Source organism: Eubalaena glacialis, chromosome 9, assembly GCF_028564815.1.
Source record: "Eubalaena glacialis isolate mEubGla1 chromosome 9, mEubGla1.1.hap2.+ XY, whole genome shotgun sequence".
Taxonomy (NCBI): Eukaryota; Metazoa; Chordata; class Mammalia; order Artiodactyla; family Balaenidae; genus Eubalaena; species Eubalaena glacialis.
Genome location: NC_083724.1, coordinates 2222378 through 2249459, shown reverse-complemented (window position 1 = coordinate 2249459; position 27082 = coordinate 2222378). Strand labels below are relative to the sequence as shown.

Here is a 27082-nt window from a genome sequence, read left to right as displayed (position 1 = left end):
CAGCCTGGGGACAGGCACCCGACCTGCGTCCACACAGCCTCCTTCACGCGACAGCGGCAGGAATGGGGAGCAGGAGCCAGGACGCCCTTGCTGCTCAGGGCTCCCTAGGGGCTGGCCTCTCCGAGGAGCCCAGGCCATGCTCTTTCCTGCCTCGGCCCCCTGCCAGTCTGCACGGCCCCCTGCTCCACCACTGCCCCCAGGTGCTGAGTAAAGCCCTGGCCCCGCCCCCGCTCCAGCCTCACCCCCCCCTCCCCCCGGGCCCCCCACCTCCGGGCCTGGAGCACCTTCCAACCACTGGGGGTCTGGTTCCTTCTCCAGGGCCCGGCCAGGGCCGCCTAGTTCAGGAAACCCGCTTTGCCGCCCCTCCCGCCTTCCCCCTGACCCCTCCAGAGTCCCTTTCCACCCTGGGTCACGGATGTTTTTACAAGGGACTCGCACATTCCCACAAAGCAGCCGGGTGACAAGCGTTTCCTGGCCAGGGGCCGAGCCCCCAGGCCAGGTGAGAGCACCCACCTGAGGCAGCCTGCTCCGGGCCTGAAGCTCCTGCCGCAAGAGGGTCGTGGACCTCTGCAAGGAGAGGATGTCCTTCCGATGCTGCAGGAGAAGCTTCCTCTCTTGGTGGGAGAACAGGTGGATGTTCCGCAGGTACTGGATCTCCCTCTGAACCCGCCGGAGGAGAAAACGGCAGCATGACCCCCCAGCCCGGCACATGCTGGATGGGGAGGAGTGTCAGGGGGAAAGCCCGGCTCTGGCGCTGTGCGGGGACCCTCCCTGTGCCCCTCCAGATGCCCCTGCTCTTCTCACTCTGCTCAGCCAGGAGGCCCCACGCACTTTGGCCCTCTCTTGGGTTTGGCCAACAGGAGACTCCGGCAGGAGGGAAGGCGGGCGTTCCCCGGGCGCCCCCAAGCGAGGCTGGCACAGGCTGCCCTAACCCCTACAGCCCTCCCTCGCCAGGTGCTGGGCTCTGTCCCTTTGCTAAACTGTCCCTGACTCGCGCCAGCTGTGTCTCTGACGGCACAGCCCTCGGCAGAACCTCCCTGCCAGGAGCACGCCCCCCGTGGGAGGTGACAGCCGTCACAGGTCAGAGGAGGAAACTGAGGCTCGGCAGAGCTGGGTCCCTCGCCCCAGTGGTCAGGGGCCCAGACCCAGAGTCCACCAGTGTCTCCTCCTGCAACACAGGACCCCAGGGTCACCACCTCATTTGATAACTGGACCCCTTCTGAGCCCCTTTGCAGTTCCCTGCCCTCCTCCCATTGCCCCCTCTGCCTGGAACGTCCCACGCCTACCACCCCACCTCCCCGGTCCACACAGGCCATCTAGGATGGAGGTCAAGTCCACCACCACCCCTCACTTCCCAGCTGAGGGTCCCCAAGCAAGGCCAGCCCCAGCCCCAGTTTCTTCATCTATATAAAGAGGATGACCACCAGCCTCCACCCCACGGAGTGTCAGGAGACCAAAAGGAAAGGACACCAGTGCAGTGGCCCCGACCCCAATTTCCAGTTGAGGAAACTGGGCTCAGAGCAGCTGGGAATCCCCTCTGAGGTCAGGCACACGCAGCCCGGTCAGTGCTGGCTGTGCCAGCCCCTCCCGCAGCCCCACGAAACACACACTGCTGTAGATTTCCCGTAATGAGGCTTGGAGAGGCCCAGCCACTGTGCTCACGTTCCCAGCCCCAGTAGGGCAGCGGGACTCCCCTCGGTGTTGGCCCGGGTGGATCCAGCCCTTACCAGTTCCTGCTCAAGGTTGCTGAGGGCCTGGTGCTGCTTCTCCGCCGAGGCCACCAGCGCTGCATAGCTGCCGGTGCTATTCAGATACCTGGGAGAGGAGATGGACTGACTGCTGACCTTGGGTCCAGCAAGCAGGTGTGAAAACCGCAGGCCTGGCGAGGTCTGGCGGTCCAGGTGGACCTGGCATGCCCTCTTCCCACAGCAGGGCACTGGGAGGAAGCGGCCGTGCGTGGGCAGGCGGGGAGCCCCGGGTGGTCTGAGGGCCCCAGCCCAGGCTGTCAGTCTTCCCACCCCTCACGACCACCTTTGGGCGTGAGAGAGGAAGGGAGGGCAGTGCCTCCCACCCTGGTGCCCCCGCCCAGCCAGAGGATGGGGATGGAGGGGGCAGCCATCATGGAATAGAAGACCCACAGCCTGGCGTGATCGTAAACTGCCGGTGATCTTTACTGGAAGGACCTATTCGGAGACCAATACGGGAATATCAAGAAGCTTTAAAAAATGCTTTCTCATTGACGACAATTCCACTTCCAGGAATTTACCTTAAGGAAATCGCCTCTGGGATGTTCACATCTCACGACACAAAGTTGGAGACACCCCCGGATGTCCAGCTATAGGGGCTGGCTAGGGCGATTGTGTTATCTCTACGAAAACTCAAGTTACAAACAATATGTGCGTCTATTCCCAATGCTGTTTAAATAGACATGTGTGCATTTGTATCAACAAGAGCTGTCAAGACAGACTGGAAAATGAGCAGAGATTATTTCAGAGAGGTGGGACTATGGGTGCTTTTACTGTGTCTGTATTCACTTTTCGGTACTTGCCGTGTTATCTAACTTTCTGGAAACGCCCATCACCGTACGCAGCAGCCCTTTGCCCCAAGAACCGCGGCGAGGACCGCGGGCGGGGCCGGCGCGGCGCGCATGCGCTCACCCTCGCCGATGCTCCAGCCAGGCCAGCTCGGCGCGCGTCTTCTCTTCGAGCGCCTTCTCGCGCAGGCGCAGCAGCGCGGCCTGGTGCTGCGCGCGCAGCTCCTCTTCCCGCAGGCTCTGCTCCAGCATCTGGAGCGTGAAGTGGCGGAACCGTGCGGGCGCCGGGCTCTGAGGCCGCGTCTGGTCCCACTACGGTGGGGCAGACGACCGGGCCGCGTCACCACCTCTGAGCTTCCAGGCCGCTTGGAGACCAGTTTCACCGAGTGGGAGCAGCACGCAGCCCGGGGAGGAGGCTGCCGCCTCCAGGGAGCCTTCCCGGACTGGCTGCCTCATTCTTCCCCATGTCGCGCCCCCCTTCCCAGGGCAGGGTACCACCCCGCCTCCCGACTGTTGGCTCCCGAAGGCAAGGAGGGGTTCTCATCGTCTTGGCCCCGCGCCCAAGCCAGGCCCTTGTTTGTGCTCTAGAAGGGTCAGGAAAGGCTGGGCCACCCTCCCTGAAATGTGCAACCAGCACTGCCCCGGCCAGCCCAGCCCGAAACACCTGTTGAAATGCCTGCCCGTCACCTGCCACCGCAGGCGTGAGGAAGGGGCTTGAGCAGATATCAGTTGGAAGGGTGGGTGGTACCCACAGCAGGGAGAGCCTCCCTCAGCCCAGGACCTGCAGTGGAGGCCCCTGGGTGCAGGCTCTAGGAGAGGTGGGCCTCAACACCTGATGGCCCTAGGCAGCTGAGGGAGGATTGGGTCTGATACCCAGTGCCAGTACCACCACTGGGTCCCACTTGCGTGCCTCTCCACCAGGGACCTCTCCTGTACCTGGAGGATGGGGTTGTCCCAAGGGTGGAGCCTGGCCGGGGGCAGCTGGGAGGGGCTCTGGTCTGGTTTCCGTTCCTGCACAGGCTCTGAGGACAGAAAGCAGGCGTGGTCAGGTCACGTAGGGGCTCCAGGGGCCTTTTTTTTACAAGAGGACCTCACAGAGCTGGGATGTCTGGGCTGCCTAATGCCCACCCTCCACACACACACATAACCTTCACGCCAAATCTTCAAGAGGCCATGAAACAGAGCAGGACCCTGTGGTCCTTCCCCGCCATGTCCTTGGCCTGCCTTTTGTCTGTAGAAAAATTTTGTCAAAGAATAAATTTAATCAGAGAAGTGAGAAAATGCGGAAGCAAAGGAAAGTAGTCAAACAGGACAAAATAATAATAGTTTAGTCATTAAACAAAGTCGAGGACCTTTAGTTCCTCCTCAAGGGCTATAGATCATATTCTGAGCTGTATCCTGTGAGCTGTCTTATAGATACTGAAACCCCCGCCGGGTGGAAGAAGTTAACTACATGATGACCAGGCTGTAGCCATGACATAAGCTGCCGCATTTCTGAGAACTGGTCTCAAGGAAATGGGAACAAACCGACCCTGGAACTGAAGACTAACTGTACTTAAAACAATCAAGGGCTTCCCTGGTGGCGCAGTGGTTGAGAATCTGCCTGCCAATGCAGGGGACACGGGTTCGAACCCTGGTCTGGGAAGATCCCACATGCCGCGGAGCAACTAGGCCCGTGAGCCACAACTACTGAGCCTGCGCGTCTGGAGCCTGTGCTCCGCAACAAGAGAGGCCGCAATAGTGAGAGGCCCGTGCACCGCGATGAAGAGTGGCCCCTGCTTGCCGCAACTAGAGAAAGCCCTCGCACAGAAACGAAGACCCAACGCAGCCATAAATAAATAAAAATTTAAAAAATAACAATGTATTGTGCAATTATAAAATAAAGTAAGGGCTTCCCTGGTGGCGCAGTGGTTGAGAATCTGCCTGCCAATGCAGGGGACACGGGTTCGAACCCTGGTCTGGGAAGATCCCACGTGCCGCGGAGCGGCTGGGCCCGTGAGCCACAATTACTGAGCCTGCGCGTCTGGAGCCTGTGCTCCGCAACAAGAGAGGCCGCTATAGTGAGAGGCCCGTGCACCGCGATGAAGAGTAGCCCCCGCTTGCCACAACTATAGAAAGCCCTCGCACAGAAACGAAGACCCAACACAGCCATAAATAAATAAATAAAAGATAAAGGGGCCATGTTTATCAGTTAAAATTTGTAAAAAAAATTAAAAATAAAAATAAATAAATAAATAAAGTAAAATGCATGACCACAATAGCCTAGAGTCCAGAAAAAAAGAAATGGAGGGCTGTAAGGGCCTCCTACACTAGGTGAGCCGGTGGAATGTCACGTGAAGGTGGACCACAGGATTTACCACTGTAAATCCTAATGCAACCACTAAGGTAAGTTATAGCTCATAAGCCATCAGCAGAGAGAAAATGGAATCATAAAAACAAACCAAAAAAAACCCTTGTTTAATCCAAAAGAAGGCAGAAGAGGGGAAAGAAAAAAAAGGACAGTTGAGACAAAAGTAAATAGCAAGATGATAGACTCAGAGCCTAACAATACTGATAATTCTGTTAAACGGAAATAGCTAAGCATTCCAGTTTAAAGGCGGAGATTGCCGGATTGGATAAGACAAAGAGCAAGATGCAACTAGGTGCTGCCTCCAAGAAACACGCCTGAGATACAGAACCCCACCTCAGTGAAAAGCGGAAGGATGGAAAGGATCGACCAGCCAGCGCTAGTTATGGGGAAGATGGGGTGGCTAGATCAGTAGCAGACACAGCGGGCTGCAGAGCAGAGCGGGTCACTGGGGACAGACAGGGTTACTCCATAAGGAGAGAATTTTAAAGGAATCAATCCACCAAGAGCGCAGGGCAATCCTAAATGCTGATGTGCCTAATACCAGAGTTTCTTTTCGAGAGCACGTGGAACGTCCGCCAAGATAGACCCACATCTCAACAGATTTAGGCTCATACGACCACGAGGAAATTAAACTGGAAGTCAATCGCAGGAGCAAAGCCTCACGGGGAAGTGACGTGCCCGGCTGGGGGTGCGCTCACACCGTCTGCCCCCACCGGCTCAGCTTCCAGAGGTTTTGCTGCGCTGTCCCTACAACCTGCATATAAGGGGCCCCTATTTGCCAACGCACAATGCAGTAAGGGGAGTTGAGCCGGATATTCATGGGGCCAGCACTTGAGAGGCCTCAGGGAAAACCTCTCAGAGGGACGGAGGTGGGTGTATCGGCAAACCTGGGAAGAGTGTGGGGTTGCCTGTTCCCCAAGGGGCAGAGACAGGCTGTAACCAGGACTTGGGGGAGATGGTGACGGCCACCCTGCAGGTCTGCCCAGAGCCGGGCCGGAGGAGCTGAGACCCTCTCTGTCCCAGAGCAGGGCAGACGACCCACCCGCACTCTTCCTTACTCGGCCACAGCCCCACTGTTGGGCTGTCTCACTGCGTGTCTAACCGAAAGCTTTCTTGCTGTCATCCAGGCTCACTGCCCCCCGGTTTGGGTGGGTGGGGATGGTGGCCCGTGCTTGCCCTTACGAGCAGGAGGCAGTGCTGCCCGGCGGTCAACCACACGGTTCTGGCATCAGACACACTTAGTTTCAAACCCCAGGTCCACGCTCCCCACGTGGCCGTGGGCAGGTCGCCCCATCGGTGGGCCTCTCTGTTGGGACATGGCAGGGGTGGGGGTTGGGTGGCAGGTGCCCAGCAGAGGGAGCACGGCCAGGCCTGGAGCACCACCTGGGGGGTGGGACGCAGGGGGGTGCAGCGCGGCTTCACGGACACCTGGGAAGGAAACCACAGCTCTGCATTCCGCTGCTGTGGCCACAATTACTCAGCAGGTGGGATGCTGGAAACAGGCAGGAGGGGAAGGAAGAAAGGGAAACGGGGCCAGGTGTGCACACACAGACACACACGTGCACAGGCATGCCCATGCTGCCTGGGGTTTGGTTGCTCTCCTGGGAAGGCCTCCTTAAATGTACTGTGAGTACATCCCATGAACAGTCCCTGGACCAATGACCCAGAGAAGAAAGAGTCACTTCCCAGAAGGGTCGTCACGTGCAGCTAGATCACACACATCCTGTCCTCGCCGGGGCTGGGTACCATCTTCCCCTTCGCGGGGCGCTGCTGGGCCGGGGGGCTGGGCAGGGGCGGGCTCGGAGATGCGGCCCCTTCCCTTCTGGGGCAGACCCCCCCGGAACCCTCACACCTCAGCTCCTGAGCTCAATGGAGAGCCCGAAGCTCAGGTCCCCACAAGCCCCGGACATGGGCAGGTGGGAGGCCCAGGCTGTCATCTGTCACCCCAGCCAGGCGTCCCCAGGACACTAGTGGAAAAAAAGTCCTGTTTCTGCTGTAAAATGGGCGTCCTCTTCAGCCTCTCCTCCAGCCTCTGCGGGCAGTTGTGCTCTGCCCTCCTCGGCACACCCTCCCCAGCCTGACCCGTGCTTGCCGCCAGCCTTCCACAGGCTTGGCCGGGCAGCAGGGGCAGCGCTGCCCCTCGGCAGGGAGCGGGGCCAGCCTGTGGCAGCCCCGGAAGGGTCGGCCGGCTGACTTCCAGCCCACGTCTCAAGAGCAGCTCCCCAGGGCCTTCTGCGTCTCCCAGACCTCCAGCTCCGCCTGCTGCCACACAAGGGCCAGCGCCGGCTCCTGCTTCCACTCGTCTAGCTGCGGGGAGGGCCCAGCCTCAGGGCTCCCCGGGCCCCCCGCCTGCTGCCCCCCGCGGCTCCCTGGCAAGTCCTCAGCTCAGAGGGCAGGCGGTGCCACCTCCAAGAAGAGGAGCCTTTTCGGAGGGTCCCCCCGAAGGACCCCTCCGTCCAGCCCACCACCTTGCTCCCCTGCCTGCAGCCTCCCCCCTCGGCTGGGCCAGTCCCAGGGCTTTCTCCCTCTCCAGGCTCTCCTCCCTCCCTCTAATTTCTACAGTTCCCTGCCTGGGGCCTCTGCCGCTCAGCCAACACCCAAACAGAAGGGGCCTAAAGGTGACACACCTTCAGGGACTCCAGAAATCTCAGGGACTCCTGCCGGATGTTGGACAGCAGACCTGCAGAAACCACGAAAAGGGGCGGCTGAGCGGCCTGCTCTCGCTCAGCCTCAGCGCTGGGCCTGCAGGGAAACACGCTAGGGAGGGTCCCTTCCCTGCACCTCCAGGGAGGGTGGGCAGGCCTGCAGCCCGCGAGGGAGGGAGACAGAGGCTGCTGCGTCGCCCCACCCTCCCAGGTGGGGAGGGGCTCGCGCTGCCGGACCCTTGGCCACACTCCTCTGGGAGCAGGGACCCCAGTCTGCAGACACGTGACCAGGGCCAAGAACACAGGCTTCGCTGCCAGACAGGCCTCAGCTCACCACGCATCCGCTGGGTGACCTGGAACAAAGCGCTAGCCCATCAGAGCCTCCACGGGGACATCCCTGTAGTGAGGTGATCTAACACCTGCTCAGAAGGGGTAGCCCTTACGGTTGCCCTAATTACGATCACAGCCCAGTGGGTACGTGGTGACACAGGCGGAGGGTCACAGCCCAAGGCCTCCCTGGGATCTCTGGGACTGTCCAGAGTGCGGGCACAGAAACCTCAGGCTCCCCAAGGGCGGCCGAGGGCTTCTGTGCCCCTTTGGTGGCTCCGAGGACCCATCCTGGCCCTGCGGAGGCTGCCTAGGTCAAGGCGGGGGTCGGGGGTGACTCTATAGTCAGAGGGTGGGGCGGCCGGCAGGCTCCCTCCTTGCCCCGCCCTCCATCTTCTCTGCCGACCCCAGTGACAGCCGTCAGAGGAGGGCACGCAGGACGGCCACTCCCTCCTGGTGGCTCTTGGACAAGCTCCTGGGTCGTCACTGGCCAGTGTGCCGAGAGGGTAACTTCCTCCCGACTGTGCCCTCCTTCCCAAAACAGAGTGGCTCAGCTCTCCACACTAGAGCGGCCAAAGAGCTGTGAACAACGGCTAAACCTGCTCCTGGGCGTTTGCACGGCCGCTGAGGAAACTCTGAAGCACCGAGCCCAGGGGAGGGGCAGGGGCTCTGGCCACCTAACGAGCTGAGCACTCGGGGTGATGCTTGGCGTGCTCTCTCCTGCTCCCAGCTGACTGGCCACGTCGGGAAATGAAGACACTTTGCAGAATTCCTTTAAGGTGTCTGTTCTGAGCTGCAGTTCCCTCGAGAAGGGAGAACTCCTCCCTTGCTTTTGTCTGTGGCCCTTGAGAGAGGGTGAAGCCGGAGGAGGTGCCCGGTCCCCCACCGAGTTCCCACTGACCCTGCTCCAGGGGCCCAGGAGCTTCAGAGACCCGAGGCCCCCAGTGCTTCAGCCCACAAAGGGGAGTTTGTGGTCATCTGTGGCCAGGCTGGCACCCCCGACAGGTCACCAGGGAGACACGGGCTGCATGTCCCTGAGCTCTGAGCTGTGACCCAGGAGAAAGCAAGCCGTCCCCGAGATGGGCGTGGCCCTGGCTGGCCAAGCAGCTGGCAGTCACCCTGCTGAGCAGAGGATGGCACCGGCCTTGCTCCCCAACTCCTGACGACAATCGGGGAGGAGCCCCAAGAATCCAGCACGACCTGCCCCCCAAGAGCGTCTGGTGGCCGTGAGGGTTAACACACACTCAACACGTGGCGATGAGGACGAGGATGAGGACAGGCGTGTTCTCGGTGATAGGGCTGTGGTCGGGGACCCACGGTCTCAAACCAGAACGAAGCCGACGGGGCCCCGCCTGGGTGTGGGGCTGCCGTGTCTGAGGGCCAGAGCCTCCCTGTCCGACCACAGCCGGCAGCTGCCCATGCCGCTTACATTTAAACTCAAAGGAAACAAAAATGTAAAATTCCACTCTTCAGTGGCACTGGCCACGTCCCAGTGGCTTCACAGCCACATGTGGCTGGTGGGCACCATATCGGAGAGCCCAGAATTGAGACCATTTCTCTCATCGGAGAAAGTTCTATGGGACACACTGCCGCCAGTGGTGAAAGCTGGAGCCTGGCCGACTCATCTGGGCTCGAATCCCTGCTCTTCCGTTTACTGGCGGGAGGTGATGGGTGCTTCTCCGAGCGCTGGGTTCCTCCTCCGTGAATGTGGGCATGAGGATGGGACCTGCCCCGAGGTAGGGCGAGACCAATGAGACGTCGTGTGTGACACGCAGCGCCGGGCCCAGGGGCCCTCGGGGCCCTCAGGAGATCATTCATGCTTTCAGCAAATATTCCCTAAGTACTCCCGGCCTGGCAAGCACTGTGCCAGGAGCCGGAGCTGCCACGAAAGCCAGACTCTCAAGTTCCTGTGGGCCACAGAGACAGAGGCACAAACACGAGTCTCACTCCCACCAGGCACGCCAAGCAGCAGCACCTGACCCAGCCCAAGTGCTATCTGGGAGGCTTCCTGGAGGAGGCGTCTGGCGGGAGCGCTGCGCAGGCACCCTGGTCTGTGCTCACTGCTTGCGTTGGGCTTCCGAGATCCTGCTCTCAGCCACTCCAGGCAGGAGCAGCTCAGATTTCAGATGATTCTTTGGGGCTGCCTGCAGCCTCAGGATAGAGACCCTGTCAGAGAATTTCAGTCCACAAATGCACTGAGAGGGGCGCTGCCCAGCCCTGTCCAGAGGACAGCGTGAGGGCAGCTGGGGCTCCACCCCTTCATGCAGGAGGGACTGAGAGCTGAGAGCCCGTTGTCCAGCCACCTCCCCGCCTCCCTGCAGGCAGAACTGGGAGAGCAGCTGTTTTTTCTGGAAGATCGGGCCCTGGGCCTTCTGGGGGTCATGGGGGGATGGGGCCTGGCCAACAGCTCCACCCACACAGACCTCAGAGGCTCCTGGAGGATGTCCTCGTGGGAGGCGGCAGGGTGGGGAGGGAGCGCTCTGCCCCGGGCTCTTTTCCCTGGAGGGCACAGCAGGGGTGGGTGGGCCCCCTGGTGGCCAGCCGGGCACCCTCCCACCAGGCCGCCCCTTTCTCAGGAGGGCTATGGCCCAGCCCCTTGCCCGGCCAAGATGTACCCCTGGGGAAAGGGCAGCTCTACACAAAGGGGCTGCTGACCTCAGTTTTCGTTTGCCCTTGCCCTGGTACCCAGGCTACCACTCGAGGGGGTGAATCGTGGGAAAGCTCGCACCTTCCCCACCCATGATGTGTGGTCCACCATCCAGGGATGTTGTCCTTTCAACCAGCAACTGACGGTTTTCCCCTTAGGGATGTTGAGAGGATGCCCTTCTCTGCCCTCACCATGGCATCCAGGCGGGGCTGCCTGTCCCCCGAGGCGCTGTACCACCTCCCTGCCACCACCCTGGGCATCGCCTGCCCACCCTTCATGGGTGGACACAAGCATACAGGGCACACATGGGCTGTGCGTCCCAGGAGGACGGAGTGAGCTGGCGCTGGGGACCAGCAGGAGTGAAAGCTAAGGGCACTGCAATGCTCGGCCCACCTGCTTTCTATCTTAACTCCCTGAGTCCCTGCGTTACGCCATTTTACAGATAGGGCGCAGCTGATGGTCCAGAGGGGCCAGGGTCGCCCGAGCTCTCCCAGCTTTCTGGAACAGACGGCGGTGCCCAGTTTCCCGGTTCCAGCTCAGCCAGAAGGACGGAGAGGGGTGGATAGAGAGCTGGCATCTGAGCCCAAGCCCTGGTCCCAGCCCGTCCCTGGGCGCCCCAGGCAGCTCACTGCCCCTCACTGGGCCGCACTTCCTGGACGAGGAGGGGCTGGAAATGTCTACCCTCTTCCGGGTAGATTCTCCCCCTGGGCACTTATTGGCCAGGACCTGACGTGCTATGTGTTGTCACATGTGTGTCTTCTGACCACCTGCCCCACCCTCCCCAGAAGGCAGGCACCTTGAGGGCAGGGCCTGGCGCCCGGTCAGTGCCAGGCTCAGCAGGTGCTCAGCGAACTTGTCCTGAGTGAGCGCAGGGAGGATGAACCAAGAAACCAGGGGGCTCCCCGGCAGCCCCTCCCCAGGCTGGGAGAGTCTCCCAGAGCGAGGGGCAGGGGGATGCGGTGGCACAGAGCCTCCTGCCTCAGAGGGCCCGGGGCCCCTTCTACACACACACACACACACGTGCACGTGTCCAACAGCACACGTATGCCCCACCCCGGTGGGCTTGAGGAAGCCTGGTCTGCAGGAGGGTTTTGGCAGCCCCTTGAGGGCTTTGGCCCCAGCCCCTCGCCCTGCCTGGCCTGAGGGCCCTCTGTCTTCCAGGGAGGGGCAGGTGTCCGTCAGGGATGCCGCTGCCGGGCAGCCCCTTGGGAAGCTGCTCGTCCTCGAGGGGTCTGCCACACCCCGTGCTGCGACCCCAGGTCTGTGGGACGCCAGAGCCCAGGGCTGAAAGTCCTCCCTCCCCTCCTGTCCCCTCGCCCAGGCACCAGGGGGAAACCCGGGGCTTCTAACTGCCCCCGGGGCCTTTCGCAGGCCACTGACCCCACACGCCTCACTGCCCCCTTGTGAGATGGGCAACTCCAGCCGGCCCCGTACGGAGGTGCAGGTTTTATGTGGGGCTGCTCCTGAGTGGGGCAGGGGTTGGGGCTTTGTTCCTAACGCACTTGCAGTGCCCGATTCTCCTACAGACAGACGTGAGCACGTTTTATTCCCGCTCTTAAAACTTTTGAAGAAAACCAACTCAAAAATGAGTCTTAAACGGCAAATCACATCCCAGGTCTTTCAGAGTAGTGCTTGGTCCCCAGCGCCGTGCCAGGGCCCTCCAGCTGCCCCCACCCTGAGCCCCCACTGGACGGAGCATCCCACAGTCCAGCCCACGCCCACTCCGCACACGCTGGGGCTTAGGCCCAGCCTGCTGCCACGAAGAAGGCCCGAACCCAGGAGGGTACCAGGTGGGAGCACCGCCCCCCCGGCCCTGGCTGTGCACCAGCCCTGGGGACCTGGGCCAGCCTCCTCAGCTATAACGGGGGAGAAACCGTTCGGCTCAAAAGCGAAGGCAGAAGGCTGGGCCCCGGGAGCAGAGCTGTTGATGAAACAAGCCATTGACTCTCGAGGGAGCAAACAGTCACAACAGAAGCATGGCAAGAGCACATAGCAAGCGGCTGGGCCCTGAAAGCCTCCAAAAATCTTTAATACTGATGCGTGGATGCTATCCACATAGAAAAGCATCTTTCTACACCCGCAGAACCTTGCATAGCGTCAGGCAGTGGAGGGGGTCCCCAGCGGACCTCCCTGGCCACCCGACCAGCCAGCCCAGGGCCTGTCCACAGGCTCGCCCTTACCACAGCTCCGGAGGGTCCAGGGCGCGACCAACCCCGCCCGTCTGGCCGACCGCATCTCTTCCAGCCGCAGGGAGCCGCAGCGGGGGTCTGGCGTGGCTGGCGCCCCGAGTGAGCTGGGGACACACAGACACCTGTGTGAGCAGCGAACACCCTAGAGGCAGGAGACAGCTGAGGGCTGGAGGGTGCGGGGTGGTAATCTGGGCTCCTGCAGACCCAGTGTCCAGGGAGACCCAAGGGCCAAAGGCGGGATGGACCTGGGACCAGAGGGCCAGGAGGGCAGTGGCGAGCAGGTGGGGCCTGTAGATGCCCACACCCTCAGGATCTCCCAGCTCGGCAGGGCCTGGTCTGTGAGCGGCGACTCAGGGCTCTGTACTCGGACCCGGGGGGACCAGCGCCCAGCAGGAGCGCTCGGCGTCCACAGTCACCATCGGTGCTGGGGCCAGCATCAGAGCGCCCTTTGCCCGAAAGCCCTCGCCTGCCCTGGGCCTGCTCCTGCAAAGCGGCTGCTCTGGCAGTGACGGGCAGGGGGCATGTCCTCTGTCTCTGTCCCCTCGGCCATCTGCTAAGGAGGACTGTCCGCCAGGCCCAGAGTGGAGCAGGGCCCACATCTTAGCTCTCAGCCTCAGCACCATCTTCTCGTGCCGGCAGTGCCGCCCTGTCCACAGAGGGGCCTGAGCCGGCCGGATGACCGAGGAGGCCGGGGTCAAACTGGTCCAGTCAGACTCAGAGACCTGCCCTCCATCAGGGCGAGCTCAGCCTCACCCGGGGCTGCCCAGCACGTCCGCCACAGGAGAAGGAGGAAGGCGTGGCCTTGGGCCCCCCGAGAGGGCAGCAGCCCAGGTGGGGCGGGAGAGCCGCCGGGCACAGGTGGGCTGCAGCTGCCCGGATTAGGGGCTTGGGGCACAGATGACTGTGCAGCCCAGGTGTGTGTGCCGGGCTCGGACGAGCGGTGCCGACAGCCCGCCTCACTTCATGTCTCATCAGCATACGTGGCTGTCCCTCCTGCACCCAGTGACCCAGGATGCCCTTGAGTGACTAAAGACACTGGCCACACCTGCGGACCATGGAGACGGGCCCTCCTCCAGCCCCACAGGTGTTTGCTGAGCACCTGCCGTGCTTCCCAGGTGACCCACCACCCCGCCCCTACCCCACAGCTCACGGTCCTGCCGGGGAGATGGTGTGAAAAGACTGTTCCAGGAAGAGGGAGCGGCCCTGGGGCCCAGATGAGAGACGCTGAGGAGGCGAGGGATGGGCCCAGGGGCTGATCCTGGGATGACCCCAGGGATGCTGGGGCAGGAGCACCGACCGCGGGCTCCGATGGTCAGGGGTGGGTTCCTAGAGGCAGTGGCAGCAGGGGCTGCTCCAGGAATGTGTAGTCATGGAGACAGGGGGACTCTCTAGCTCCCTCCTTCCCAACCCAGAACTTAGGATGCTATAACCCCCACCTGGGATCAACAAAGGGCAGGAAGGAGCTGCGTCCTCCAAGGCTACTTAAAGGGAATGCCATCAGTCCACAAGCCATTCTCCCTCAATTGTCTAGAGCAGGGATGGCAAGCATTTCCCACAGAGGGACAGACTATCAGTGTTCAGGCTTTGCAGGCCACACGGTCTCTGTCTCCGTGGAAACCACTCAGCTCTGCCTTTGTAGCAGGAAAGCAGCCACACTCGTTATGTAAATGATGAGCATGGCTGTGTGCCAATAAAACTTTATTTACAAAGACCGGCGGTGGGTCTAGGGGGCTGTGGCTTGCTGACCACTGGTCTAGATTCTCTAGGACAGTGGTTCTCAAACTTCAGTGAGCATCAGAATCACCTGATCACTGGGCCCACTCCTAGCATATCAGATTCAGGCGGGCTGGGATGGGCCGGGCACTCTGCATTTCTAACGAGTTCCCAGGGAACAGTTTGAGAACCACTGGCCAGGGAACGGGTGTAGCAGAAAAACTGGGGGCTCTGGAGTCCATGCCCTGGGTCTGAAACTTGGCTTGTCCTCCCCCAGGCTACGTGACCCTGGGCAAGGTCAATTCTCCTCTGCCAGCCTCAGCTTCCCCATCTGTAAAATGGGGATGAGCACACATCCCTCAGGGTTGCCGCAAGCACTGCATGAGGTGCAGGGAGGCCTGCGGGGTGACAGCAGGCACACAGCTGGGGCACACACTCCTCTGTCCTTCCTTCCAGAGATGCCGGGGTGGACTGGGTGTGAGGGGCCCAAGCCCCATGTGGGGTGGGAAACCCTGGTGTCCTCACCACGTGATGCTGGTAACAAGCTTGGCCCCCACCTGGCCACTGAGCACTGTGGCCCCAGCAGGGAAAGGACTCGGTGGAGGAGACCCACCCCGACTCAGGAACTGGCCTGAGAGGCGGCAGGACGGGCCAGGCCCTGGAGAGGAGAGCTGTGACCTGCATCCTTGGACTCACTCGGGCAGTGAGGGAGGTGACCAGAGGCACGGCCGTAAAGCAGCCCCATGAAGCAGTGAGTGGAGACTGCTAGTTTAGAAGACTGGGCCGGGCCAGGTGCCTTCCGGAGGCCTGAGAGGCCCAGCCAGCCCCTGGGCCCTGACCCCTGGGCTCCAAGGGTGCTGGGCCATCCAGGGCACGGCTCTGAACGATTTCCACCTCCTCCTGTCTCTCCCCGCCTGGTAAGGCTGAGGTGGGGAGGGAGACGCAGTGCCCCTGGTGGGAAGGTCCCGGACACCCCTCGGCTTTGACACCTTCTGGGCCTGAGCCCCCGGGACCTTGCTGGCTGTCCAGCAGCGGGACACACAGCTGTAGGCTGTCCACCTTAGAGCCTAGGGCACTGAAATTAACCTCTGGAGAATTCTCCCACCCGTCTCCCCTTCTCAAGCTCTAGACGGGGAGCAGGAGCGGGTAGATGCAGAGGACATGAAGTCCAGCCCGATGCTGACCCCTACTGGTGGCAACAATTCAGTTCCAGTAACTGCACTGAGGCCGGGCAGGGGAGGGGCTGGGGGAGGGGAAGGAGGGTGAGGCAGGGCTGGGGGAATCAGGGTGGATTCGGAGCCACCCCCCATCTCCAAGGGGGGACTCTGAGGCTGGTGCTGGGGGGGCCGTGAATGTGCTCAAGGTCACCAGCTTTAAGCACAGACCTGGGATCTGCACTGACCCCCGGAGGCCCTAGGGCAGCCCCACGTAGGAGGGCAGCAAGCCCAGGAGGGACAGGGTGAAGTGGGTGGCGAGGAGCCCCTGGCATCCCTCCCAGTGGGTTCTGGCCGATACTGACAACGAGCAAGGCCAGCCCCCTGGAGACCACCCACTGGCCTGTCCCCCTCTGGAACCCCCTCCCCCGCCCTGGGTTCTGAGCTGTCGAACCTGGAGTCCCGGAGGGCGAGGACGTGTGGCCGCACAAGGTGAGAGGGCAAGCAGGGAGGGCTTGCTTGGGGGCCAGGCAGGGACGGCTGCCCCACGGTGCTTCAGCCCCAGGACGGAGAGGGGAGGGGGCCAGGGGTGTCTGACAACCTCCTGGTGCAGGTGCCAGGGAAGGAGGTGGGCGGGGCTGGGGACCAGCAGGGCACCAGCAGGGCACCAGTGGCAGGTGAGGAGGACTGGACGGGGACCCGCGCCTGCAGGAGCCCCTGGGCAGGTGGGCGGGCGATGTGGCAGAAGGAACAGTTCTTGGGGCGGGAGAGGGGTGCGTCCTTGCAGAAGGAGACAAGCATGTCCCCGAATCCTGGGAAGACTGGGGGCCACAGCTGCTCAGGGAAGGCCAGATGACAAGAAAGCAGCTCCCCCGCGCAGCCCAACCTTTGGAGCCCTCATGGACAAAACCTGCCCCGGGCTGGAGGACGCCCCCTCCTAGAGGGGCTGGGGGTACAGAGCGGGGACACTGGCTGCTGGGGGGAAATGAGCTGGAGGACAGAGAGGACAGCAGCTGGACCTCAGGGGGAGGCCGGCCGAGACTCTGGGGGCCTGGGGTGAGGGCCGGAACAGCAGAGGGTCCCCAGGAGAGCGGCTGGCCCTGGGTGGTGGCTACTGAGGCCACACTGCAGGCCCAGGCTGGGCTGGCCCCTAGTGCCCCTGCCCCGGGCTGGTCATCTGTCTGTAACTGGGCCCGTGCAAAGGGACCTGTGTGAAGTGACCCCAGAGGAGGCCAGTGCTGGAGACGGAAGTCACGAGAAGGTGCAAGGGGCTGTGGACAGGTGGTCCTGAGAACTCGACATGGGCCACCAACCCGGATGGAGGGCTGCCTGTCTCCGTGTCCCCCAGACACAACCAGCCTGCCAACCACACGGGGACACCTGGCTGACAGTGTTTCCACATGGCCCACTGGGCACAGCCCCGCCAGAGGCGTCCGAGGCCAGCACCTCTCCCCGGACTGGTCAGGAGCCATGTCACTGGACCTGTTACGGGCTCCGTCACGGGCCGGCGGCACCCACCCTGGGGACACAAGGCTGCTCAAGAGCGGCGCCCAGGCTTACCTCCCTGCGAAGGGGCTGAGGGCCTGGAAGGAAGCCACGTTTCTCGCCAGCCTCTTGTCCAGCTCCGAGCGCCCATCCTCCACGAAACCTTTGGAGAGACGGGCACCGGTCTGCTGGTCGGTGGGGAGTGAGGACGGGACCCCCACTCCCCTGGCAGGAGGGACCCTGGTCCTGCTTTCTTGCCCCTCTGCAGGAGGCAGGGCAGAGAGGTGGTGGGCACGTCAGGCTCAGGACCGGACTCCACCCCTCCCCCAGCCAGAGGCAAGATGGTGACAACAGCTGCAGAGGGACAACTTCTGTGGTCTTGTCATTGTACCCCCGCCCCTTTCAGGAGAAGAAACCCAGAGGCAGGGAGAAAGTGGGGTCCCCCTGGCCACCGACGGGGCAAGTGGTCATCCGTGGCCCCGGGGCCGGCCCTACCTTGGGGCTTGCTGGCCTGGTGGCCCCTTGGTCTCACGCTCTGCGGCCGTTCCCAGCCAGGGCTCCCGGGCAGCGTCTCAGTGTCCGGGAAGCAGGTGGTAGAGAGAAGCGGCCTGGCCCGCATGCCCGCCCAGTCCCAGGGTGCCCCTCCGCCCACGTTGGGCACCAGGGCTCCGGGGCAGGCTGGCGTGCTGGAGCTCGAGGGCGGCGGGCCCGGGACGGGCCCCCCCGGTGCGTCTGTCGCCTCGGACCTGTGCAGCCTGTCGGTGAGGACGTCGATTCGCTGCTTCAGGATGTTGGCCATGGTCTCCAGGGCCTGCAGCCGGGCCTGCTTGTACCGGAAGTGCAGGGGGCCCGGCGTGCCCAGGCGCTCGGACTCCTCGGGGTCCAGGTAGATGCACAGCCCCGGGCTTGGGTAGTGGGTGGTCAGGTCCTGGAGTTGCAGGGGGCCCAGGGAAGAACTGGCCGACGTCAGCAGGGGGGCGCCATCTTGGGGGCCTCCCACCTCCAGAGTCTCAGCTGGGTTCAAGGCTCTGTTCAAACACAGGCAGAAGCTGCAGGGAGAGAGGGGAAGAGGGTCAGCCCTAGGGCACCCTCTCCAGGCAAGTGGGAAACACGCGTGTGCAGGGATGCCCATAGCGGCAGCTTCCGTGCCAGGCCCAGAGTCTATTCACTGCGTCTGTTTATGACCAGAGGGTGATTATGGTGCATCCATAGGACAGACTACACGTGGCTGTTAGAAAGAAGGAGGACGGTCGGCAATGATTTCTTGGATATGGCACCAAAAGCACTGGTAACAAAAGAAAAAAATAGATAAACCAGGCTACTTCAAAATTAAAAACTTATATGCATCAAAAGACCCAATCAACACAATGAAAAGACAACCTACAGAATGAGAGAAAACATTTACAAACCCAGATCTGATCAGAGATTACTCCCCTGAGTATATCTCCTACAACTCAACAACAACAAAAACCCAAACAACTTGATGAAAAAACAGGCAAAGGACTTGAACAGACATTTCTCCAAAGAAGACATACAAATGGCCAAGAAGCACGTGAAAAGATGCTAAACATCACTGATCATTAGGGAAATGCAAATCAAAACCACAATGAGGGACTTCCCTGGTGGTCCAGTGGTTAAGACTCCACGCTCCCAATGCAGGGGACCCGGGTTCGATCCCTGGTCGGGGAACTAGATCCCGCATGCCGCAACTAAAGATCCCGCGTGCCGCAACTAAGACCCAGTGCAGCCAAATAAATAAATAAAAATAAATAAATATATATATTTTTAAAAAGCCACAATGAGATACCACCTTACACCCTTTAGGATGGGCACTATTAAAGAAAAAGAAAAGAACAAGTGTTGACAAGGATGTGGAGAAGTTGGAACCCTCATGCACAGTTGGTGGAATATAAAATGGTGTAGCTGCTATGGAAAACAGTATGGAGGTTCCTCAAAAAGTAAACATAGAATTCTCATATGACCCAGCAATTCTAATTCTGGGTGTATATCGCAAAGAATTGGAAGTAGTGGCTTGAAGAGATGTTTGCATACCTATGTTCACAGCAACACCATTCATAACCAAAAGGTAGAAGCAAGCCAAGTGTCCATCAACAGATGAATGGATAAACAAGGTGTGGTCCATCCATACAATGGAATATCATTTAGCCTTAAATAGGAAAGAAATTCTGAAATAGGCTACAACATGGATGAACCTTGAGGATATCATGCTGAGTGAAATAGGCCAGTCACAAAAGGGTCCCAGAAGGAATCAGAATCAGAGAGACAGAAAGTAGGACGGTGGGGCCTGGGGCTGGGGTGGGGGGATGGGGAGCGAGTGTTTCACGGGGACAGAGTTTCGGTTTGGGAAGATGAGAAAGTCCTGGAGATGATGGTAGTGATGTTTGCACAGCAGTGTCAATGTACGTAATGCCCCTGAACTGTGCGCTTAAAACTGCTTAAGATTTTACGATCTTAACACAATTTTACAGTTTTGTCATGTGTATTTTACCACAATTTTTTTAAGTGGAAAAAAAAAGGACAGAGTGAAGCACGATGAAGGACCTGCAGCCTCCTCCACCACAGAGATAGCCCCCCCTCCAGCATCGTGTCCAGCAGAAGCGGCCCGACAGCCTTTCCCACGGCGGGGGGCTGCCCTCGGGGGCGAGCGGTTTCTCAGCCCCAGTGCAGGTTCCACATGTGCTCAGCGTGCGAGCATTCACTGAGCTGCACACCTAGGACCTGTGCCCTTGTCTGGACGTGATCAGATGTCAACTTTAAAAAGTTAAAAAAAAATGCACACCCCTGGGCTGCCCTGTGGACCTGGAATCTTGGGGAGAAGTGCGCACTTTAAAGACAAATGAAACAAAAGGGATCCGGAGAGGGAGACTTCCAGGAGCCAGGGGCCAGGGGAGGGTGTCCATCCCAGCGAGGTGGACAGGTGGGGGGTCGAGGGGCTGCAAATAGGGGTGGGCGCTGAGCTCCAAAGGGTTCAGCCCAAAGCCCCCTCCCAGAGCTCTGGCTGCCAAAGACCCATCCAGGAGCCAGGTTCAGAGCAAGCCCAGGGCAGGAAGCTCCCGGTGGGCGGCATCTTGTGGGGACCCCCGGCCTTAGCCTCTGGGCCAGCTCCTCCCCCTAGCCATGGGCGGATGATACCGTAGGAGCCTGGCTGTGAGTTCCCCCTCCTTCATTGGGCAGGTGGCCAGGAAGTGGCTGGCGCCGGCCTGAAGCCCACGGGGCACTCCCCGGAGCCCTTCCCCGCGAGGGCAAGCGCTGGGAAGGCCAGCCTCTAGGGAGCCTGGGCGCTCAATCCCCCCAGCAAAGTGGGGGAAGGTCTCCCACCCTGCACTTCAAGATGCTGCTCGGGGAGCGGCCTCCTGGACGGTTGCCCCAGAGAAATGAAAACACACGGCAGTGAAAACAAAGCAAAAACGAAAGCAAGGGAAAAGAAAACAAACCCAGAAAATAAGCGTTGGCGAAGACAGGGAGAAACTGGATTTCTCGTGCACTGCTCTGGGAATGCAAAACGGTGCGGCCACTGCCGAAAACAGCCTGGCATTTCCTCCACCAGTTAAATAGAGCTACCACATGACCCGGCAATGCCACTCCTGGGTGTGTGCACCAGGGAGCCGAAAACGGGTGCTCAGACATTTCACTCACAGCAGCCAAAAGGGGGAAACAGCCCACAAGTCCATCAGCTGCCCCATGGGTAAGCAAAATGTGGGAGATCGTACAGTGGAATATTACTCGGCCATAACGAGGAAGGAAGTCCTGACACAGGCTGCAACATGGATGAACTTAGAAAACTCGCTCAGGGAAAGAAGCCAGGCACAAAGGCCCCATGCTATAGGATTCCACTGACACGAGACATCAGAACAGGTGAATCCATACACACAGATGGACAGCAGACTAGGGATAGCCACAGCTCAGGGGAGGGATGGGGAGTGACTGCTAATGGGGATGGGTTTCCTTTCAGGGTGATGAAATGTTTGGGGGACTAGACGGAGGTGGTGGTTACACAATATGGTGAATGTGCCAAATGCCACTGAATAGTTTTCTTTATAAAGGCTAACTTAACGTGATGGGAATCTCACCTCAGCGAAAACTAACGCAGCCCTGACCACAGGCTCCGTGCAGCTCTGGACGGAGGGAGCCGACCCCCGGCCCGGGAGAGCCCCCCCAGGAAGTGCAGTCCCGGCCCCCGCACACCCACCTGCCCGGGGCCTCCTGGTCCCCCAGCACCATGCCGGAAGTCACCCTGCTCCACTGCAGCACAGGCGCTCCTGGGCCCCCGGCGGCTTCCAGGCCCTAAAGCAGAGGAGAAGGGCGTCGTCAGAGCCCCAGGCTGGACCAGAAGACCCCAAGCCCTGTCTCAGCCTCAGAGCTGGCCCCGGCCTCCACAAGGATCTCAGGCTGGGTCCCACAGGGGTCCCCTCTTTGGGGACAGAGACAGAGGCAGTGGGGTCCCTGCAGAGCCCTGCCACAGCCAGGGGACCCCGGGGGAGCTTGGTGGCTGAGCTGGCACATACCCTGCACTGTGCAGAATGTGGGACGAAGGTCACGATGCCGGGCGTCGTCTGGGAGACCACGGGGACGGCCTCCCTCTGCTTCCTGTAGACGCCCTGCAGCCTCTGGTTTCTGAGCTCCAGCGCTTGCGTGGCGGTGGCCTTTTTCTTTAGGGCCTGCTGCCGCCAGGCCGCCGTCTTCTGGCGCATGAACTCCCGCAGGGACTCAGAGCCGTGGAGGGGGCCCAGGGGCCCCCGGGGCTTCGGGCAGGGCGGCGGGGGTCGCACCTCATTCTCCTTCCCAGGCATGTTCCAAAGGGCATCCTGGCTGGGCCTTGGCCAGGAGAGCTTCGCCCCCGAGGGGGTCAGCAGTGGACCCCTGCCCTGGCACAGGGAGCCGGCCCCCTGCGTGAAGGCGGCACTCCAGGGACGCCAGGTGGGAGGGCTCGGCCTTTCCAGAGGGCTCCATGGCCTTCGGGCAGGGGCCTGCCGGTCTTCACAAGCGGTCCAGGCCCTCTGCAGACCCCAGGCCTGCCCGGACGAGGTGCTCCGGGGCCGCTGCAGGAAGGGGCCCCATCTTTCAGGGGGGCTCCCGGGCCTCTGGAAGGAGCGGTCCCGTCCTTGGGCTGCCCAGGTCTTCTGTGGACAGGAGGCCCGCCTGGCCGAGGCGCTCCAGGGCCGCTGAGGGAAGGAGTTCAGCCTTTCCGTGGGGCTCCCGGGCCCCCGGAAGGAGGGATCTCGTCCTTGGGCTGCCCAGTTCTTCTGTGGACAGGAGGCCCGCCTGGCCGAGGCGCTCCAGGGCCGCTGAGGGAAGGAGTTCAGCCTTTCCGTGGGGCTCCCGGGCCCCCGGAAGGAGGGATCTCGTCCTTGGGCCGCCCAGGTCCTCTGCGGACAGGACTCCCACCTGGCCAAGGTGCTCCAGCTCGGCACCGTGGGCAGGCTCCCAGCCCTCTCGGAGGCAGGCACCCCCTCCGTCACGGCCCGAGGGCTCTTCCAGGAGCCCTGCAAGTCTGGGGGCTTCCAGGGGCTCTGCCACCTCCTCCCCGCCAGGTCCCGCAGCTCCAGCCCTCGCCTTGGGTGGCTGTCCTGGGCCAGCTCCAGCCTGGCCTGGATTTGCTGGCGGAGGTCTTGAAGGACAGCCATAGCAGCCTGGATGGTCACGGGCCGCTGGCAGGAAGCCAGGTGGGGAGCGCTGGCTGACACCTGCGGGTCGCTGCGGACAGAGGTTGATCTAGGCAGCCGGGGGCGGACAGGGGAACTCTCACCAGCTCCAAGCTTCTTGCCGTGTCCTGCAAAGACAGGCAGTCGCAGGGGTGGCCAGAGCTGCGGGGCTGCAGGAGGAGCAGAGCCGGCCCCTCCCCCCTCCCTGAGGCCCCCTCTTGGTTCTGCGCCCATCATCCACTCACAGAGCCCTCTGGGGGCAGGTGCCACGTCGGGGTGACTCGAGGCTGAGCCTGGGCTCCTGGCACAGAGCCACCCCCTCTGAATGCGGTGAAAACTAAGTGGGGGGGGCGCGGGGGGAGGTGACACGTCTCCTGGGAGCTGCTGTGGCTCCCGTCCTGCAGTCCCTGAGTCAGGAAAGCCTGGTGGCCCCACCCTGCCTTCTGGGAGCCAAAAGGGTGCCTCTCAGGGACAGAAATCCTTTTCCTGGGCGATTCCCCAAAGTCCCCGTCTGGTGGGGGATTTGGAGGGCATCTGACGGGTCCCTGGGAGAGAGGTGCCGGGCCCGCACCCCGATGCCACTGCTTCCTGGGCGTCTCTCCCTCCGGCCCACACTCCAGATGCCACACCAAGAGGAGCAGAGCCTAGGCGGAGGCACGAGGTACCTAATTCCGCGGTGGGGGCCCCGTCTCTTGAGGGTGCCTTGCTCTGAAGCCTAGGGAGGGAAGGAGGGGGCCCAAGCAGCACCCTCACCAGAGCTTGTCCTTTTCTCCAAGCGTAAACACCAGCCAACTCAGAATCTTAAAGAGAAAACGCACACACAGCCAGGTGCCCAGGACCCTCCGATGCTGGCCCAGACGGGGAGGCTGGCGACTCCACGTAGACCCAGGAGACCAATTCACACGCTCCCAGAGGGGATGGGGTGAAAACCCTCGTGTCCAGGCCACTCTGCGGATTGGGTCACACCCCCGGCCATTAGCCAGCATCCTGGCAGGGCTGAGTCCCAGGATGACCTTGAAACGTGCCCTGATTTCTCTGACCCTTGGGGGTAATAAAACGTGCTCCCTTCAGATCTGTCTGTAAAACATTCAACACAGGCCCAGGAACACCGCACACGCTCAGTAAAGGCTGGCCAGTAGTAACGATAGTCACCAGCACAAGCAGGGCTCACACAGGGCGAGGGGGAAGGCAATGTTATAGCTGATCATTTGCCCTGAGCCAGAGGAAATTAATTTGTTTTTAAACTGGTGAGACTCAGTGGGGATAGGGGAGGGGACTCAAGGAAGACAGTCAGGTGGCAGGACAACGGGTCCCGGAGAGCGTGGAAACAAACGGCCACCCCATCCCAAACACAAACCAGCTTTCTTTAATAAATGCTGTCACATAATAAACATCATTCATCAAGGTTTCAGTTCATAATCCCAAGTTACGCTCACCAAATGCCAATAGCAGCCCCACCATCATAACAAACCCATCCACAAGGGCCCTGGCAGAGGCAGCGCCGGCCTTGAGCTCACACACACATGTGTAAGCTCACACGCCTACACAGCCTGCACCTCCGGGGGAGGGAGAGCCAGCCCAGGGAAGGGTGTGTCCCGCAGGGCTGTTCCAGGGGCGTGGCTTACAGGGGGTGTGGTCGTGGCCTGGGGGGGTACTTCCTGAGGCGTGGCCTCTGGGGGCGTGGCCTAGGGCGTGGCTCTGTACCGCCCTTCCCCTTGCGGGAGCTCCATCTTCAGGCGTATGGCTGAAGTCCCTTCTGGTCTGGGCTGGGGAGGGTGCTGTGTCTAGGGGGCAGGGTGTGATAGGTGGGTGGTCTCTGCTGTAAGGCACCCTCGTTTGCCCCTCCCTGAGACCACGCCCTCCGCCCCAGGCCCCTGGTGACACCAGAAGGTAAGAGTGAGGTCTCAGGGGTCCCAGACCTGGGTTTAAATCCCAGCTCCTCCTGCCTAGCCACCGGCCTTGGGCAAGTGACAACTTCCCCGTGCCTCAGTTTCGCCATCTGTAAGCATCTCCCCACAAGGCCACAAGGATGCAAAAGCAAAGCAGTCGCCCTCACTACAGGAGTTGCCCACCTGCCACATGTGACCTATGAGTGGGGCCTGGGGGGTTGGGCTCCCCAGAGAGGGTCCTGCGTCCTGGTCCCTAAAGCTGCTGCACTGCACAAAAATGGCCTCACTCCCTTGGTCGGGGCCCTAGGCAGGGACCACACCACGTAGGGAGGGGGCCACCTGCTGGCCAGGCCCCTCTCAGCACCCCCATCCCCAGGCCCCTCCATCACTGGCTTCCCCATTAGCCCGCCAGAGGGGTCCAGGTCAATAAATGGGTCCTGATGGGCACATTTTTTTCTTTCACAGAGCATTTTAATGGCAATTAATTTTTTTACGAGAGGATTTTTAATCTGTGGAAATGGATGAAGTCCCCAAGTGCCCTGTCAAAGTTCCAGGGCCGACCTAATCTATGATAAAAAATGCAAAGTGAGGTGCTATAATCTGAAATTAAATATCGGGCTTCATTTTCCTGTGGCCCGGATGGATGAATATTTTATAACTATTGTGATTTAATTTTTTGTTAACTACAGCAAATTTCTAATTCATCCAATTCCCAAGTCTTGTGGCTCTGACCTCTGAACCCAAACTCATCTCTCCTTAGCCCAGCTGTGACTTTGTCACTGACAGAAACTAATGGTCATCTCCATCAGGGTGACACGGCGGTTACGGTGATGAATGCGGCCCATGGCACGCCCTTTTGACCCAGTGTCAGGCAGAAGGCAGGTCGTCTTTCAAGGGAGCCATTAAAATAAAACAAACCAAAATGCCGAGGAACAGTGGGGGGGGGGGCGGGGAACGCGATGCAGAAAATTGTTATATTTTGTGCTTTTTCAGTGGCCTTCCAGAACCTTCTCCATGTCTCCCAGCATCCCTCACTCTGGTTCCAGTGGAGGTTTTCCCGACACGTCCCCACCTCACTCAGGGCCCACCTCCAGCCAGAGAAGGAGGACAGGTACTCCTCCTGCTGGAACCGCCGGCCTGCCCAAGGGCAGAGGAGGCGGTGTCTGACGGCGTGGGCAGACCACACATGGCCCACTCCCGTCCAGGACTGTGATCTCATACCCTGGGGAAACTGAGGCACAGAGATGCTCAGAAACAGCTCCACCCCCAGTGCTGCTGACTCCGAGACCAGGGGCCCCACAGAGCCGACCTCAGCCTCCCAGGGCTTTCTCCAACCAGGGGGCTCTGGCTGGTGTCTCCGAAGCCCGTGGTACAGTGGTCCCAGAGCCCAGGCCCCGAGGGTGGGCCTGGAGAAGGTGCCCCGGCGTGGGCCCAGGTACGCACAGCTGGGCTCTCTCAGGTAGGGAGCACAGGCCTGGAGCTGTCAGGGCCCAACCCCGGCTTGCCTGTGTGGTCCTGGGCAGGACTGTTGAACCTCTCTGAGCCTCAGTTTCCTCATCTACAAAATGGGAGTGAGCCCACCTGCCTTCGAGGAGAGCTGTGAGGGTCACATGAGCTACTGTCGCTTGAGTGCATGGCACACTCGGACAGAGTCCGGCACTGAGCGAGGCCACTCCTCCCCGGCCCAGAACATGCTGAAGGAAGGCCCCGGAGGAAGGCCGCCCCCTCTGTTCCCCACACACCCACATCCAACGCATGCACCCCATGAGCTCCACGAACCTACCAGGCTGGGCAGCTGGGTCTTTGCTGGACGCCAACACCCCACCCAGCCCTCAGGAAAAGACACCTGAATTAGGAATTCCTCTGCGAGCCTGGCCCAGCACCACCAAGGCCCCTGAACAGACCTCTCCTGGGTCACAGACGGCCGACACGTCTCCAAGGGAAGCGGACGTCGCCCAGCCTTTCCCACCACTGGGCACCCCAGGGGAAACAGGCAACCCGGCCTCACTGCCTGGAATCTAAATCTCAAACCAGGCGACAGACAGACCACAGCCATGCTTCCCGCCACCGACGGCAGCAAAACGGCCCCAGCTCAGCCAGTGACACCGAGTCACGAGAAAGCAAGCACATCTGTCCACCACCAGCTCACATGCCCCCCACTTCACGCCCGCCTTTCCGAGGCGGAGCCAGCGCTGCACCAGCCGTCCTGGCTCCAGAAACAAGCCATGTGCCCACCTCCTGAGCCTGGATCGTAACCTCCTGTCCCCGGATCGTAACCTCCTGTCCCCACGCCCTGCCTGGCCCCGAATGGGCCAACCCTACCTGTGTCTTTGGCAGCTCTCCTAGGGGCGGGCAGCTTGGGGGTCTTCTCTCTTTTGCAAGAACTACTTTTCATCCTTTTGGTTTTTTCCCGTGGAGCTTCAGAGAGAGGAGACAGACGGAAGGAAGGGCGAGAAGGTTGAGTCGCAGTGCAACACACGGGATCAG

General features: G+C 61.0%; 1 protein-coding gene across 1 annotated transcript in view; it reads right to left on the bottom strand.

Annotated features, from left to right (window-relative positions):
- CCDC187 (coiled-coil domain containing 187) overlaps window positions 1-27082 on the bottom strand; it is a 44646-nt gene that overhangs the window by 7276 nt on the left and 10288 nt on the right. Inside the window, exons 5-26 of the mRNA XM_061200826.1 lie at window positions 26918-27013; window positions 25817-26047; window positions 25631-25732; window positions 23372-23506; window positions 22176-22834; window positions 21570-22061; window positions 21254-21348; window positions 17539-18092; window positions 17119-17206; window positions 12629-12795; window positions 12207-12358; window positions 11299-11360; window positions 9917-10354; window positions 7511-7625; window positions 7113-7190; window positions 6630-6705; window positions 6154-6266; window positions 5771-5897; window positions 3407-3555; window positions 2658-2845; window positions 1728-1815; window positions 514-660 (exon numbers count right to left, since the gene is read on the bottom strand). Coding sequence (XP_061056809.1) covers window positions 514-660; window positions 1728-1815; window positions 2658-2845; window positions 3407-3555; window positions 5771-5897; window positions 6154-6266; window positions 6630-6705; window positions 7113-7190; window positions 7511-7625; window positions 9917-10354; window positions 11299-11360; window positions 12207-12358; window positions 12629-12795; window positions 17119-17206; window positions 17539-18092; window positions 21254-21348; window positions 21570-22061; window positions 22176-22834; window positions 23372-23506; window positions 25631-25732; window positions 25817-26047; window positions 26918-27013 — 4352 coding nt within the window. The remainder of the gene's footprint in view (window positions 1-513; window positions 661-1727; window positions 1816-2657; window positions 2846-3406; window positions 3556-5770; window positions 5898-6153; window positions 6267-6629; window positions 6706-7112; window positions 7191-7510; window positions 7626-9916; window positions 10355-11298; window positions 11361-12206; window positions 12359-12628; window positions 12796-17118; window positions 17207-17538; window positions 18093-21253; window positions 21349-21569; window positions 22062-22175; window positions 22835-23371; window positions 23507-25630; window positions 25733-25816; window positions 26048-26917; window positions 27014-27082) is intronic.